Source organism: Saccostrea cucullata, unplaced genomic scaffold (assembly GCF_032062105.1).
Source record: "Saccostrea cucullata isolate Sc308-1 unplaced genomic scaffold, CSIRO_AGI_Scuc_v1 ctg23408, whole genome shotgun sequence".
Classification (NCBI taxonomy): domain Eukaryota; kingdom Metazoa; phylum Mollusca; class Bivalvia; order Ostreida; family Ostreidae; genus Saccostrea; species Saccostrea cuccullata.
In genome coordinates this window covers 13,416-27,060 of record NW_026926393.1, presented here as the reverse complement: position 1 = coordinate 27,060, position 13,645 = coordinate 13,416, and the positions used below count along the sequence as shown (strand labels likewise).

At 32.1% G+C, this 13,645-nt stretch overlaps 2 protein-coding genes across 3 annotated transcripts; both read left to right on the top strand.

Annotated features, from left to right (window-relative positions):
• The first annotated feature begins 2,097 nt into the window (after window positions 1-2,097).
• LOC134271537 (transmembrane protein 272-like) lies at window positions 2,098-6,056 on the top strand. Of its 2 annotated transcripts, XR_009993041.1 has the most exons (6): window positions 2,098-2,253; window positions 2,430-2,540; window positions 3,231-3,290; window positions 3,614-3,817; window positions 4,172-5,274; window positions 5,592-6,056. XR_009993041.1 is itself a non-coding variant. In XM_062753742.1 (5 exons), exons 2-5 carry the CDS (start codon window positions 2,531-2,533, stop codon window positions 4,357-4,359), a joined length of 462 nt encoding a protein of 153 aa, XP_062609726.1. In that variant the 5' UTR covers window positions 2,098-2,253; window positions 2,430-2,530; the 3' UTR covers window positions 4,360-5,306. The 2 variants fall into 2 exon arrangements, 1 of the variants encoding a protein (XP_062609726.1); XM_062753742.1 differs by lacking the exon at window positions 5,592-6,056 and having other exon boundaries at window positions 4,172-5,306.
• Window positions 6,057-7,480: 1,424 nt separating this feature from the next.
• LOC134271536 (TBC1 domain family member 19-like) lies at window positions 7,481-10,826 on the top strand (the record flags this gene model as incomplete). Its single annotated transcript, XM_062753741.1, has 3 exons — window positions 7,481-7,743; window positions 9,918-9,990; window positions 10,705-10,826. Coding segments are annotated over exons 1-3 (291 nt in total), but the record flags the coding sequence as incomplete, so codon positions are not given.
• Window positions 10,827-13,645: the final 2,819 nt, after the last annotated feature.

The window sequence follows — 13,645 nt, the reverse complement described above, 5'->3', positions numbered from 1 at the left end:
AAAAACTTACTCTGAAACCCTAGATAAAACGTTCCGAACATTGTGCCACGTGGCGGACGATTTTTATTCAAATTCTTAATTTAAACCAAACCACCTTTGTCCCTGCTCTTGAGATTGTGACAAAAATGTTTTTAAAAGGTGAACACAGATATGCAGACAGAAAAACAGACATACAAAAGGATGATACAATGTATACCTGGGACCCTACAGGAGATTTGAGAGAGATAAATTCGGGTATGTGTAAACAGATTCAACATAATACAATTAATGATCTTAAAATGTCTACAAAATGGAAAAGCTTTTGCTTTTGCATAATAGATGCAGAGTGAAATTTTAAAAAAGCACAACTTTCTCACACATAAAAAATAAAATGTTGACAAATGTAATTGATATAAATATTAATTGTATTGTGGATGTTTTTCTCTGGCAGACCCGAAACAAGTGTCAGATCAAATGGTAAATAATAAGGAGTAAAATGACATTATGTAATAAAGAATGTGTGGAAGTATCATCAACTTTTATTCTGTGGTGTTTGAATTGTCATGAATGCCCCTGCGAAATGATATTCATGATTTTAAGAACCTTTATGAGTTGTTCATAATTGTTCATGAATGGTTCTTAAAGGATTCTTAACAGGTTCATAAAAGTAGTTCATGAATAAAATTCATGAAAACATTCATAATTCATATTTCATGAACAAATGATGAACAAATATGAATATTGGTAATTTTCAGTTTAAAGAAAAAAACTTAATAGTTCGAGGTAATGAATGTTCGTGAATTTTCATGAAGACTAGAAATGTAAAAATAATTGTCACAAACGATCGCCAGAAAACACTCATTACTCCCATAATATAACTTTTGCATGCAGATGCAATTGTTGATAAGCCCCTGATTTAATTAATAACAATTTCATGCTTTTGTTTTGATTTTGAAAGTATGGGATCAGCTAGAGCCGAGTAGGGGAACATATTAGGTTAAAATCACTATTTTCTACTCTATGTAATTGATAACTTAGATTTTTCAGGATAAAAAAAAAACTCTGTTATGAACTGTCTAGAAGGGAGATTATAATTAAATTATGATCGTAATTTAAAGAAAACTGCATCAATATTGACAGCATTTTTTTCCTCATATTGAATTACTTATGTTTCTTCCTATTTCTACCTACGTAGGTATTAATAGCTACCTAGGTATTTAAAGCTACCCAAAGTAGCTATTTTTACTTACTTTCTGCTTTAATTGCATTTTGTGGCCAAATGCAGGAACGGCGCAACACGATGAGCACAAAATTTCTTGATACAGTCACACTGATGATGAATATGACAAAAATTTGGCCAAAAAATGAAAACTTCGTATATTATCAATTTTGCATAGAAACTAATGTAAAATTGCCAATTCAGGAAGTAATCATTTTTTGGCCAAAATTTTGTCGTATTCATCATTAGTGTGACCGTATCAAAAAATATGGTATTCATCATGTTGCGCCGTTTGGTCTTTTGGTCGCAAAATGCAGAAATTATATAAAGTAGGTAAAAATAGCTACTTTTGGTAGCTTTAAATACCTAGGTAGCTATTAATACCTACGTAGGTAGAAATAGTCTTTGGACTGGACCTGCTCAATATGGTGAGTACCAAATTTCTTGATACAGTCACACTGGTGATGGTAATCCCTGTTAAGATTCTGCTGGGCTAGATATTTGGACTGATGCTGTCGCAACCCAGCAGAATCTCAACAGGGATTATGATGATGGATATGACAAAAATTTGGCCAAAAAATGATTACTTCATAAATTAACAATTTTGTATAGAAACTAATGTTAAATTGACAATTTAAGAAGTAATCATTTTTTTGCCAAAATTTTGTCACATCCATCATTGGTTGACTGTATCAAGGAATTTTGAGCTTACCATTTAGCGCCGTTCCTGTATTTGGCCATAAACTCCAAGTAAAGCAGAAAGTTGGTAAAAATAGCTACTTTGAGTAGGTTTAAATACCTACGTAGCTATTATCTATGTAGGTAGAAATAGTCTTTGGACTGGACCTGTTTAAAACTGTTTTAGTTGATGGTCTTTGTCAATTAACATGTCTTCATTCATGTTGATTTATACATTGTTTATCATTCATGACAGGCATCCCCAGGTGCCCCTCCTTCTTATGAACAAGCCAACAGGGAGAATGAATCCATAAAAGGATTGGATGCCCAGCCTCCAAGATACTCTGACCCAGAGAGTCAGACCTCTACACCCAGTGGTAAGGTCATTCGTTTACTGAATAAATGTAATATAATGTGAAGGTTAAGTAAGTAAATGTTTTTCATATGTAAAATATACCTACATGTAACTACATGTAACTGAATGCATATATGCTATAAGGAGCTGCATGTATTTCCATTATAGTGATCTGTACATGGTATTTTCTATTGGTAGAGCCCCCTCCATCATACGAATCCCTGTATGGACGTGTCAAAGCAGCCCAGCTCCAATCAGAAAGCAAACCACAGTTCTTCAAAAAAATCCTGACAATCGTCATGGGAACTTGTAAGTAATCGTTAATCTTAGGGTTGATGATATGCGGGAAGTGTAAATTACATGAACAATCCTTATATAAGAGTTATTTTTAAGAAATTATGAAAACTCAAAATTCACAATATTTAACTTTCGATTAGGGCATTCAGTTTGGTTACTAAATTTTTTGTTTGATTTTAGTTTTACCTAGCTATTGTGGTCATTTGTTACATTTTCTAACTTTATATGTTAATTTAGTAAATAATGACAAGGTAATGTATATTCAGTACATATTTTCATAATCTGTTTTTATATTTATCTTGAAATTGATAAAATTAAAAAAAAATTAAGCATACAAGCTGCATGATAGCTAGTTGTCTAAAAATTAAAAATAGTCTCTGATTTAATTTTTCATACTATTCACTATGAAATATTTTAATACCACCTCTGGAGTTGCCTGACTTTTTGATTTTGGTGAAAAAAAGAACTTAGTTTCATCGATATTAATCTGCATTATGAACTTTATAAAGATGGCATTATTCTTCATTTTCCCTGAAATTGACCTTTGACTACTTTTTAAAATTTTTAATTTTATAGTTTCTTTCTCTTTGTGATAATACTTAATTTAAAGCATGACAGACCCTTGTGTGTTACAATAATGTAGTAAAAACAGAAACAAAAACATGATGTTATCATATTAACTAATGATTTTTTTTCCTTCAGTGGGCTGTACCATTTGTCTTGGAATTATTCTCGCTGTACCAATCTCAATGATTGTCATGGGTAAGTTTGTTTGCTTTGGCAATAAATGAAATAAAAAGCATTCAATAAGTATTCAAAATAAAATACATGTATTTGGAAAACTGGAGTTGGTATGTATATTAACCTTTGCTTGAAAGGTAAAAGTTGTTCTAATATCTGAAAATCGTTGTTTAAATCTCCTTGCATTTTTAATAAACATTAATCTATGTCTTGGCCAAACTGTAGAAAATCAAGCCCAGAGTCTAGATAAATTACATAAAATTCACTGTGAGATGAGTTATAAATATATGCTCTTTTCCTTACCTAACTGACTCCGTATTGACTTTGAAGTATTATTTTTGTAGGCAGCCTATATTTCCATGACTGTCCCGCTGAGTGGCTCATTCCCTTGTATCTGGTTGTTGCTGGATCTGTTGGAATCATTAAGAATTTTTCAAGTCTTTGTCAGAAAGTAAAGAATGACAGAGAAAATGCAGAAGATGACAATGTGAAAACCACAAAGTTTGATTCCATGTTGAACTGTTTTCTTTTGGTTTGGTTTATTTTTGGTGAGTAAAGAGAGAAAAGTAAATGAAAAAAACATAATTACATTGAACCACATTTATTTATGTATTTCTGTTGAGAAATCTTTTTCAGACAATATTTTAAATGCATATTAATTGTATGATTTGTTTTACTTGGTACATTTAAAAAAAAAAAGAAATTTATTAATCTATGAGAAAGAAATATTCAGAATAAATTTCAACGTATTATGCAGTTACTAAAATTTACTTCATAATCAATGTGAAAATTCTGTCATTTCCATAATTATAACTATTTTTCAGCTTCAAGGAATCCTTCATAAAAATTCTCTCCAGTTATTTTAATGTGATCTTACATGTAATACTATTTCTTTAACACAGGGAATGTTGTGATCTACAGAACTTATGAGACGTACAGCACAGTACCGGGACAGCACAACTACTGTAACCCCATACTGTATGACTATGCCTTCTGGCTGACCACTGCGACCTACATACTACTGGGTACCTCCTGTTGCTGTATCTGCTTCTGTGGCTGTCTGGCCAGCCTGGCAGGGGGAGATAAATGATTCTCCCGTGGGATAAAAAAAAAAACATATATCTGGGATTCAAATCAAACCTGGTTTCTTGACTGACATATACATATGTATTCATATTTATTTTATGATTGAAATATATGTTATTTTGATGTTGTTCACATATAGGTATTATCTCATTTTTGTACTTTTTCCTATTCTTTTTCTTCTCTCTTTATGAGAGGCACATTGTTATTCAGTACCAAAAGTTTTTCTCTGTGTATGAATATGATTTCTATCATGAAAAATTGAAAATCTATTCTGAGGTTGATTAAATGTGCTGTTTGTCTTTTGACAAAAGGATTGACGCTTTATATATCTTTACACAAAATAACTACTTCATGTACCAGTATTTCTCAATATTTCTTGTTTCTGGAGATGCTTTTTTTTCTTGACAATTTATAGCATGTAACTTAAAATCTTGTATAGCAAGGTAATGAATAATGTTCTTTTTGCATCTATTTTAAATTAGGAGTGAAACAGTTTACAGCAGTATGGTTTCACTATGGTATTTTTTCTCAGTTTGATACATTTTGCAAAATCTCCACTTTCAGTTTGGTTCATTTTTCCATCGGGATCCTTATTCAATATTCAGTAAGGTTGAACAAAGGTCAAATGTTGCTTAGCATAATTTAGTATTCAAAACATAATATTATTATAAATTTTTGAGGACTGATAGTTTGTAAAATAATTTTTAATAGTCAAATCATATTTATAAATATCAATTTCTTGTCAATTTGCTTGTAAATGAAGTGGCTAGAACTATGCTAAATTTGTTTCCTTTCCAACAAAATGTAGGTATCTAATAAAAAATAAAGGTACTGATACAAAATTATATGGTACATATCGTACCATGAAGGAGACTTTTGTTTCACTCCTATTTTAAATATTTACAACTTTATAATCTTAGTGATATATTACATGCAAATGATTTTGTTACAGTAACACACTATTGAAAATGTTCATTGAAAGGCTGGACACTTTATACTAAAGTAAAGTAATATGAAGAAAATATAGTATTGTGAGCTTAAAAATGGATATTGAAAGAATTCATGAAAAAAAATTACCTCTACCCCCTCCCCCCCCCAAAAAAAAATAGGATTTTCGACTTTGGCCAATTTTCCTTTTATTTTATTTTTTTTTTGCTTGTCAACTTTTTCAGGCGAGTAAGAAAAATTCTGTAGCTGGCCCCTCCCACTTTCAAAATCAATGCTACGTGCCTGGAGTGATATATTACATGCAAATGATTTTGTTACAGTAACACATTTGATTTTAAAGGGGAATTAGCTGTACATTGTAATACTGATGATAACCCCTTATTCTTTAATAAACATTTTTTTTTTGTGTGTGTGCTAATTGAAGAAATAAATGTGTATATATTTTTGCACTGGTTGTACATATATATGAAATTTTGATATTTTGATAATTATCTCTCTTATTGTTATTTATTGACTAGTACATTTATTTCCTATAAATTTATAACTTAATTTAACATAAATGGAAAGGAATGGTAATGGCTAGGTTTAAATTGGTCTTCATTTCATATTGGAAAAAACAAAACACATTCAAAATGTGAAAGTTTGCAGTTAGGAAATTTAAATGGCAGATCTAGTAATATTTTTCCGTTTCACAGCGATCAAAGGATTCAATACATGTAGGTACACAACTTTAAAGCTTATGCAATTTTGAGTTTTTTTAAAAAAAAAAAAAAAAAACATCATTTTTTTCAACAATAATTGAAAATATGAAGCTTGCAAAATTCTGCAATAATTTGTTTATTATGAAATTAAGTTTTTGTTTAAATTTTTAGCTTTTTATGAAAAAAATCTTTTCTCTTTACAATATAAATTAATGTATTCAATTTAAAAGATTTATATTTATACATGATGATATTTATTATTCTGTATATATTGATGTCAATATTGATACATGTATTGTCGGGTATTTATTTGTTTTCATTTATTGTTAGTCAATAAATTATCATAAAAAAAACAAGTTTTACTCTTCTTTAATTAAGTGAATTTAAGTAAACATTTTTACATATTCCCTTGTATATTTTTTTTATTTTCCATTATGGCTCTGTATTACGTGTACCCCGGTTGACAACATTTGAATGTGAACTTATGTTATTTGGAATATTTGAGTTCTTAACGTGATAATTATGGCTCTCCTGTACACGTACTTGAGTAAAAAAAAAAATCCTAAAATGTTTTCATTCCCCAATAGATCCTTTCTTTGAATGAACTGAATCCCCATTACCTGCATGAGGATACTTTATGTAGTTCTTTATTCACATGACTTATACATGTATAATTGTGGCACTGATGTTCCTGAGATGTGCAGAGATTTCTTCCTTAATATTTTCCCATAAAATTAATTTGATGGTCCATTATGTTCCTATCATATCAAATTCATAGGGGGCATTATCTGAGTAGAGTATTAAAAACTATACGAATAAGTGCAGGAAATTTCAGAGGTGGAATGATCCGAATCGGTGGCCCAAGAGATAAATCAGCATCCCCTGTCGATCACTCACACCCACTCTGAGCTTTATACATGCAATGATCAAGTAGACAGAAAGAACAGAAAAAAAAATTATGAAAACAAAGTTATAATACTTGGTATAAAATATGTTAGTCAAAATACAACTAAATGGTACAGCTGGATGGCCACTGATGAAGATCAGCTCCATTTTGAGTAATTGAAATTGCATTTAATCGGCTAAGGGAAGCAATATGTAAGTTTACCAAGTAAGTGAATAAATTATAAACTTTCGATGTTCAATTATACCCTAATGGGCATATTATAAATCATTGAATTTATAAACAAAAAACAAATTATATATGAAGTAGTGGAGGCAAGAAAGATCTAAAAGATATATGACAATTCAAGTTTGAGACAGCACTAGTACTTATATAAAGAAGCAGCATATCTCCCTGTCATTCAGAGATAATTATGTCATGGTTGTGAACTCATATCCTGGAAAAGTATTTCTTGATTGAATAACACCCTATTACATTCCGGATATATGCCCGACTAGAATCAGTTTTTATCATATGAAGAACTCTTCTGTTGGTGGAGTTAATTTAAGTGTATGCATATTCGAGGTAAAAAAAAAGAGACTTGGTTAGTTGATAAATTATATCTCGTTTTCTTAATGTGGGCTTTCTTTTAAGGAGAGAAAGCAACCAATTATCTATATCATTCATCTATTCAAACAGGCGTGATAAATCAGTGCAAGAATGTAGAAAGTAGCTGTAGTTGCTAAGGACTCAAGTCAAGATGGGAGATCCGAATTTTTCCAAGGCCTACATTCAAAATCTAATAGACGAGTTGAAAACGTCCAAAATCTACACCGACCTCCAATTTGCTGCACAGGTAAAAGTTTTGATATGCAATTGCAAATTATAGTGTTTTCATACAGTATATAGGTCCCTGTTGATATGTAGGTTTTCTCTTGAATCTCAGACGTATCTGTCCACATTCAAGCACCTGCTAACATGAGGAATGATTGTTTCTGTAAATACCCTCATTCTGAGAATTTAGTAAATATACATGAAGGAAATACCTAATGGAAGACCTATAGACCAATCCACACTTTACAAAAGTTGTTTCCCTTTGCGGGGTCAACCAAAAGGTCAAAAGGGAAAGAAGCAACCTTTCTCCTCTTCATGCTACCAAACATTTGGCCGGGCTATGATGAATCCACTGTGTTTAAATTGTTTTCTTTGGATGTGTGGTTAGCCCCAGCATGGGGCAATCAGTATGTACACTATGCAACAATTTTTCCCAGTCAAATGACAAAGTTACAAACCTGAAAACTACAAAGGGTACTGTGAGGATTCTATGGGTTTATCCCCTAAGATGGCGGCCAAGGGACATAACTTTTGAAAAGTGTGGATTCAACTATAAAAATTTGGGTTACATACTGCAAATCTGATGTGATTTTTCTGTTAAACATTCTAAAATATATCCATGATATCATGTATATCAATGTAAAAAAAAACCACACACACAAACACACACAAAGTTTTTATAAGTCATGTTTAAAAAAAGTTTTAATATGTTGATGGTGCGACCGTTAGGGCGAGAGCAGATGATTATTCAGTTTTCACTTAGATCGGGTTCATCAAACCGCACGTGACATTCTGTGTGTCTAAGACTCTGATGTCACATCACGTCATATGCCTGTTGCTTTACCGAACCGAAGCCTAAACAGGGCTGATTTTAATGAAGAACTGTTTTATTGACGATTTCTCTGCAATCTCTTATTAAATCAAGGCATGTTTATTATTCGTTTAAGTTTTGTTGATACAATGGTTGTTCAAAAAGTTTGTGGACTCCTGTCATATCTTTTTTATTTAACGTCATATGCTAACCAAATTTGGTAGAAATATTTTAACAATAAATCCGTGATTGATTTAAAAATTTTTAAAATTATCATATATATATATTTCAAACCTATACAGAATTTAAAAGTGCAAAAATCAGATTGGGGAGCAGGTCAAAATTTAGAAATTCACAAACAACACACGAAATAAATATGACAATGTCTGTAGTCATTTTCTCTGTAAAATGGAATAAAAACAGAAAAAATCCTAGAATTTTAAATTATTAAGAACTGTTACATTGATTCGATCGATCATATTCCAAATTATGACTTAATGTTTTGATTCATTGAATAGAAATCAGTTTGGGAAGTTATGTAATCCTCATTGAAAGCAACAAAAATGATTACGTTGTTGAATGTCACAGAGCAGGAGATAACGATGCAATTTTGTGTTATACTCAGGGAAAATCGTAAATAAACTCTAAAAATGTTAAAGGCATCAAAAATTAAGTCACAGTTAAGTTGAACATGTGTTTATAAATAGTACAGGCCGTATTTGAGTGACAGACTGACTCTGTATCGGATGAGGACAATTTGTGAGGAAATGATTTCTTTATCTGACAAAAACTTAGAATTATCAAAAACTTTTAAAATTTGGAATTTCACGGAAAGACATTGTGAGTTGCTGATCTTGTGAAAGCACAGCTAAGTGGTAAAAGAAATTAAAACATTGACAAAGGAAATTATCCAACAAGAAATGAATTTCAAGTGTTAGAAAAAGGTTTTTGATAAGTGATTATTGAACTAATTAAACTGTTGAAATGTAAAGGGATAGTATTTTTAAGAAGTTCTTGATGCTATGTTTTTTACGTTACATGGTCTCTAAGTATGTTTTGTGGGTACTTAACCTGTTAATTTTAAAACGAAGTAAATTGATTTCTATTAAATCGAATGAAATGAAACTTTACACATCAACAAAACAAATATTTTTACACAGGATTTGGAGCTTATTTGTAATTTCTTGAAAGTAGTATAACGAAGATTGACATTGTCCACATACTTTTCGAAAACCCTCTTAAAGCATTAACAATGTCATTTATTCAAGAAGCATGTGCCTGTGGTCGGTTCTTATCTCAAAGGGAATATAATGTAGAAAAAAAAAACACTGACATATGTGCATTGTGGTTGTTTATTAAAACACATCTTTCCTTTCTTATTTCAGGTAGAAATTGCCAAACCAACCCTGAGGCTGTCTGAACTTAAAAAGGGAGTTCTAAATGGTCTTGTAAACTCTGGTAATCTTTCACTTTTCTTTAAATTCTTTAACAAGAGTAAATGATAATCTAATTTTTTAAGGGAAATTTCTTAACAGATGGCCAAACTTGGGATGGCATGAGATTCATGCAGTGATGAAAATCTCAAGCTTCATACATTTTCATTGCTGCCAAAATATCAGATGATGTCAACTTATGTGGAAGCATCCTAGGGTAGTGTAGGTTCTAAATTGTTCAAATCATGACCCCCGGGGGTAGGACAGGGCCACAAAAGGTAACCTAGTAAGTTTAACATTAAAATATGGAAAATCTTTAAAAATCTTCTTCTCAAGATTCGCTGGGCCAGAAAAACTTAAACTTATGTGAAAGCATCCTAAATGGGTTATGTAGATTTAAAATTGTTCAGATCATGACCCGGGGGGTAGGGCATGGTCACAATTTGGAATCCAAGTTTTACATTGAAATATTAAGAATTTTTAAAAATCTTCTTGTCAAGAACCACTTGGCCAGAAAAACTAAGACTTGTGTGAAAGCATCCTGGGGTAGTGACTTTTTAAGATTTTAAATTCTCCAAATTATGACCCATGGGGTAGGGTGGGGTCACAATATGTATTACAAGGGAGAAATCTGGTAAAGAACAGCATGGCCAAAGCTACTCAGGTGAGCAATGTGGGCCTCTTGTTTAATATTAAATATTTTTTTCAATATGATGATCTTTTATTATATTTTCATTAGGCTGGGACAGAAAACTTAGGAATGCAATATACAGGTTCCTCCAAACACACCCAAAACTTCAGTATCCAAACCCACCAGTGGAACATTTGAAGGAACCACTTGTCTTTCTAAGAAAAGCACAGGTACTTATAGTATCATTTGAAGTAAGATTTTTCTAATTTTAAGGAGAGTATTTATATGAATCATTGTAGATTAATTAAAATACTGCACTTCAGTCTTAATATATTTTTTTGTCAATACTTAATATTATAAGATACTAATTATTATGAAACATGTATAGTGATACCATATTAACACGTACATGTATATATACAAGACATGCAGTATAAAATGCATATACTGAAGGCAGTATAAACACATGTATATTGCTTATTAACTTCATGCTGAATTTTACTTGTACAATTTAGTTATATGCACTGTTCACACGGAGAGTTTAATTCGAATTAAACGTAAAGTTACTGCGAATTAGCTTCGCTAAGCGTTCACACGGAGAATTTAATGCGAATTAGTTTAATTCAATTAGTTTACTGCGCATTAAATTACTTTGCATTAGCTCCGTTTGAACGCTAAGCGAAGCTAATTCGAATAAAATTTTGAGGCATGCGTAATGGCAAAATTAGGTCAAATTCCACATATCCGTGGTCAAATTGAAGTAGTTGTGCTATTTTTGAGTGAAAAACTAAGGAAAATTGTGTTAATCACTAAAGTGTGTGTACAGACACTGTAACATTATGTCAAATGCATATGCTCCTGCATAAGGTGATGTGATTTGCAAATGACGTCATAATAGTTCGCATTAGTTTACTTCGCATTGGCTGTTGTGTGAACGCAATTTAATTCGCATTAGTTTGATTCGCATATCCTGAAAATTTGTCGTGTGAACTGGTGTTAGAGAGACAGTGTGTTGTGTGAACTTGTGTTAGCGATATTGCATATTGTGTGAACTCTTGTTAGCGAGACTGTGTGTTATGTAAACTCGTGTTAGAGAGACAGCGTGTTGTGTGAACTCGTGTTAGCGATATTGCATGTATTTTGAATTTGTGTTAGCGTGACAGTGTGTTGTGTAAACTCGTGTTAGCCTGACAGTGTGTTTTGTAAAATGGTATTAAGATTACAGTGTGTTGTGTGAAATGGTATTAGGATGACAGTGTGTTATCGCAACAGCGTTTGGTGCGAACTTGTGTAAGTGAATAGTGAGACAGCCTGTTTTGTGAATTTGTGTTAGCGTGACAGTGTGTTGTGTGAACTCGTGTTAGCCTGACAGTGTGTTGTGTGAAATGGTATTAGGATGACAGTGTGTTGTGTGAAAATGGTTTTAGGATGACAGTGTGTTATCGCAACAGCGTTTGGTGCGAACTTGTGTTAGTGAATAGTGAGACAGCCTGTTTTGTGACTTTGTGTTAGCGTGACAGTGTATTGTGTAAACTCGTGTTAGCGTGACAGTGTATTGTGTAATTTCATGTTAGTGAGATTGCGTGTTGTGTAAACTCATGTTAGCGTGACAGTGTGTTGTGTGAATTCATCTAAGCGTGACAGTGTGTTGTGTGAACTTGTGTTAGCTAGACAGTGTGTTGTATAAACTCATATTAGCGAGACTGCGTGTTGTGTAAACTTGTGTTAGCCAGACAGCGTGTTGTGTGAACTTGTGTTAGCAAGACAGCGTGTTTGTGAATTCGTGTTAGCATGATAGTGTGTTGTGTGAACTTGTGTTAGCCTGATATTTTGTTGTGTGAAATTGTATTAGCGTCACAGTGTGTTGTGTGTTAGTGTGACAGCGTGTGGTGCAAACTTGTGTTAGTGCGAAAGTGTTTTTCAGTGTTGTGATGGCGAGCTGTGTGATAGCCTAATGGCATCTTTTGTGTCAGTAAGATGGCACGTTTTTATGAAAGTGCTATTGAGCTTTAGCAAGTGGCCCTATCTGGACACACCTTATTATGATTGATCAGTTCTCAGATATACAGTGAATTACCGGTATTATTGTCAACATGAAATCAGCATTTACAGTTGCAATTACCTAGTTAGTAATCATAAGATATTGGTTTGCCAGTTATTAAAATTATGGTGTTCCAATGATGTGAAGTTGCAGTGTGTTAGCATGTTAATTTCAACAGACTGCCACTCCAATGCAGCTTTAAACAACAGGCTGCTGTGTTAACACAAAACAAAATATCATGCAAACAGAACTCTAAACAATCTGTTGAGTGTTAGCTTCACTGCGTGTTGGATTCAGTGTGCTGGCATATTATCACTGACGTACATGCTAGCACATTGTCACCTCGTGCTAGTATGTTGTCATAAATACTCTAGCACATTATCCTAGACCCGCTAGTGCATTATTACTTTGCACTTGTATGTTGTCTTATTAGGGAATAGCATAAATGACTGCCTTGATTGGTGTAAACTTCTTTTAATTGATGAAAGAGTACATTAAAATTTACAAATTATACAGGGAAAATGTGACAATATCTTAGAACTCAATTTTATAATCTAATTTATAATCTCATGAATTGCATGTTTTATTGATAAAAGAATTATAAATTAAAAAATTTAAATTTCTTTTTGATAGGTGTGACTCATCTGAATACTGAATTTTGATACCAAGCATGACCGTGATTTGCCAGAAGATCATCTGTTTGGATGTGACATGGAATAAACAGCATAGTGAAAATAAGTCAAGTTTTGGTTTGTGACGACAACTTTTAAACACACTGTGTATCATTTTTAAATTTTGATTTCACAACATAAATCCACAAATATGAGCATATCAATTGCTCTCGGTTTTTCAAGTGAAATAGTTTTTGTAACAGAAATACATGTACCAGTAATTACATTGGACAAAATGTTATTTTTAAATATAATAATATTTTGTTTGTGTTGCATGTTGACCTCTTTATTAAGGTCTTCCCTTTCAAAGTTTAGACTTACTTATTCTAATGATTTA

Excerpts from the sequence above, each read along its gene's own strand:
- LOC134271537 (XM_062753742.1), top strand. Across the intron at positions 3,291-3,613 it reads AATCTCAATGATTGTCATGG|GCAGCCTATATTTCCATGAC; the intron begins GTAAGTTTGTTT and ends TTATTTTTGTAG. Across the intron at positions 3,818-4,171 it reads TTTGGTTTGGTTTATTTTTG|GGAATGTTGTGATCTACAGA; the intron begins GTGAGTAAAGAG and ends TCTTTAACACAG.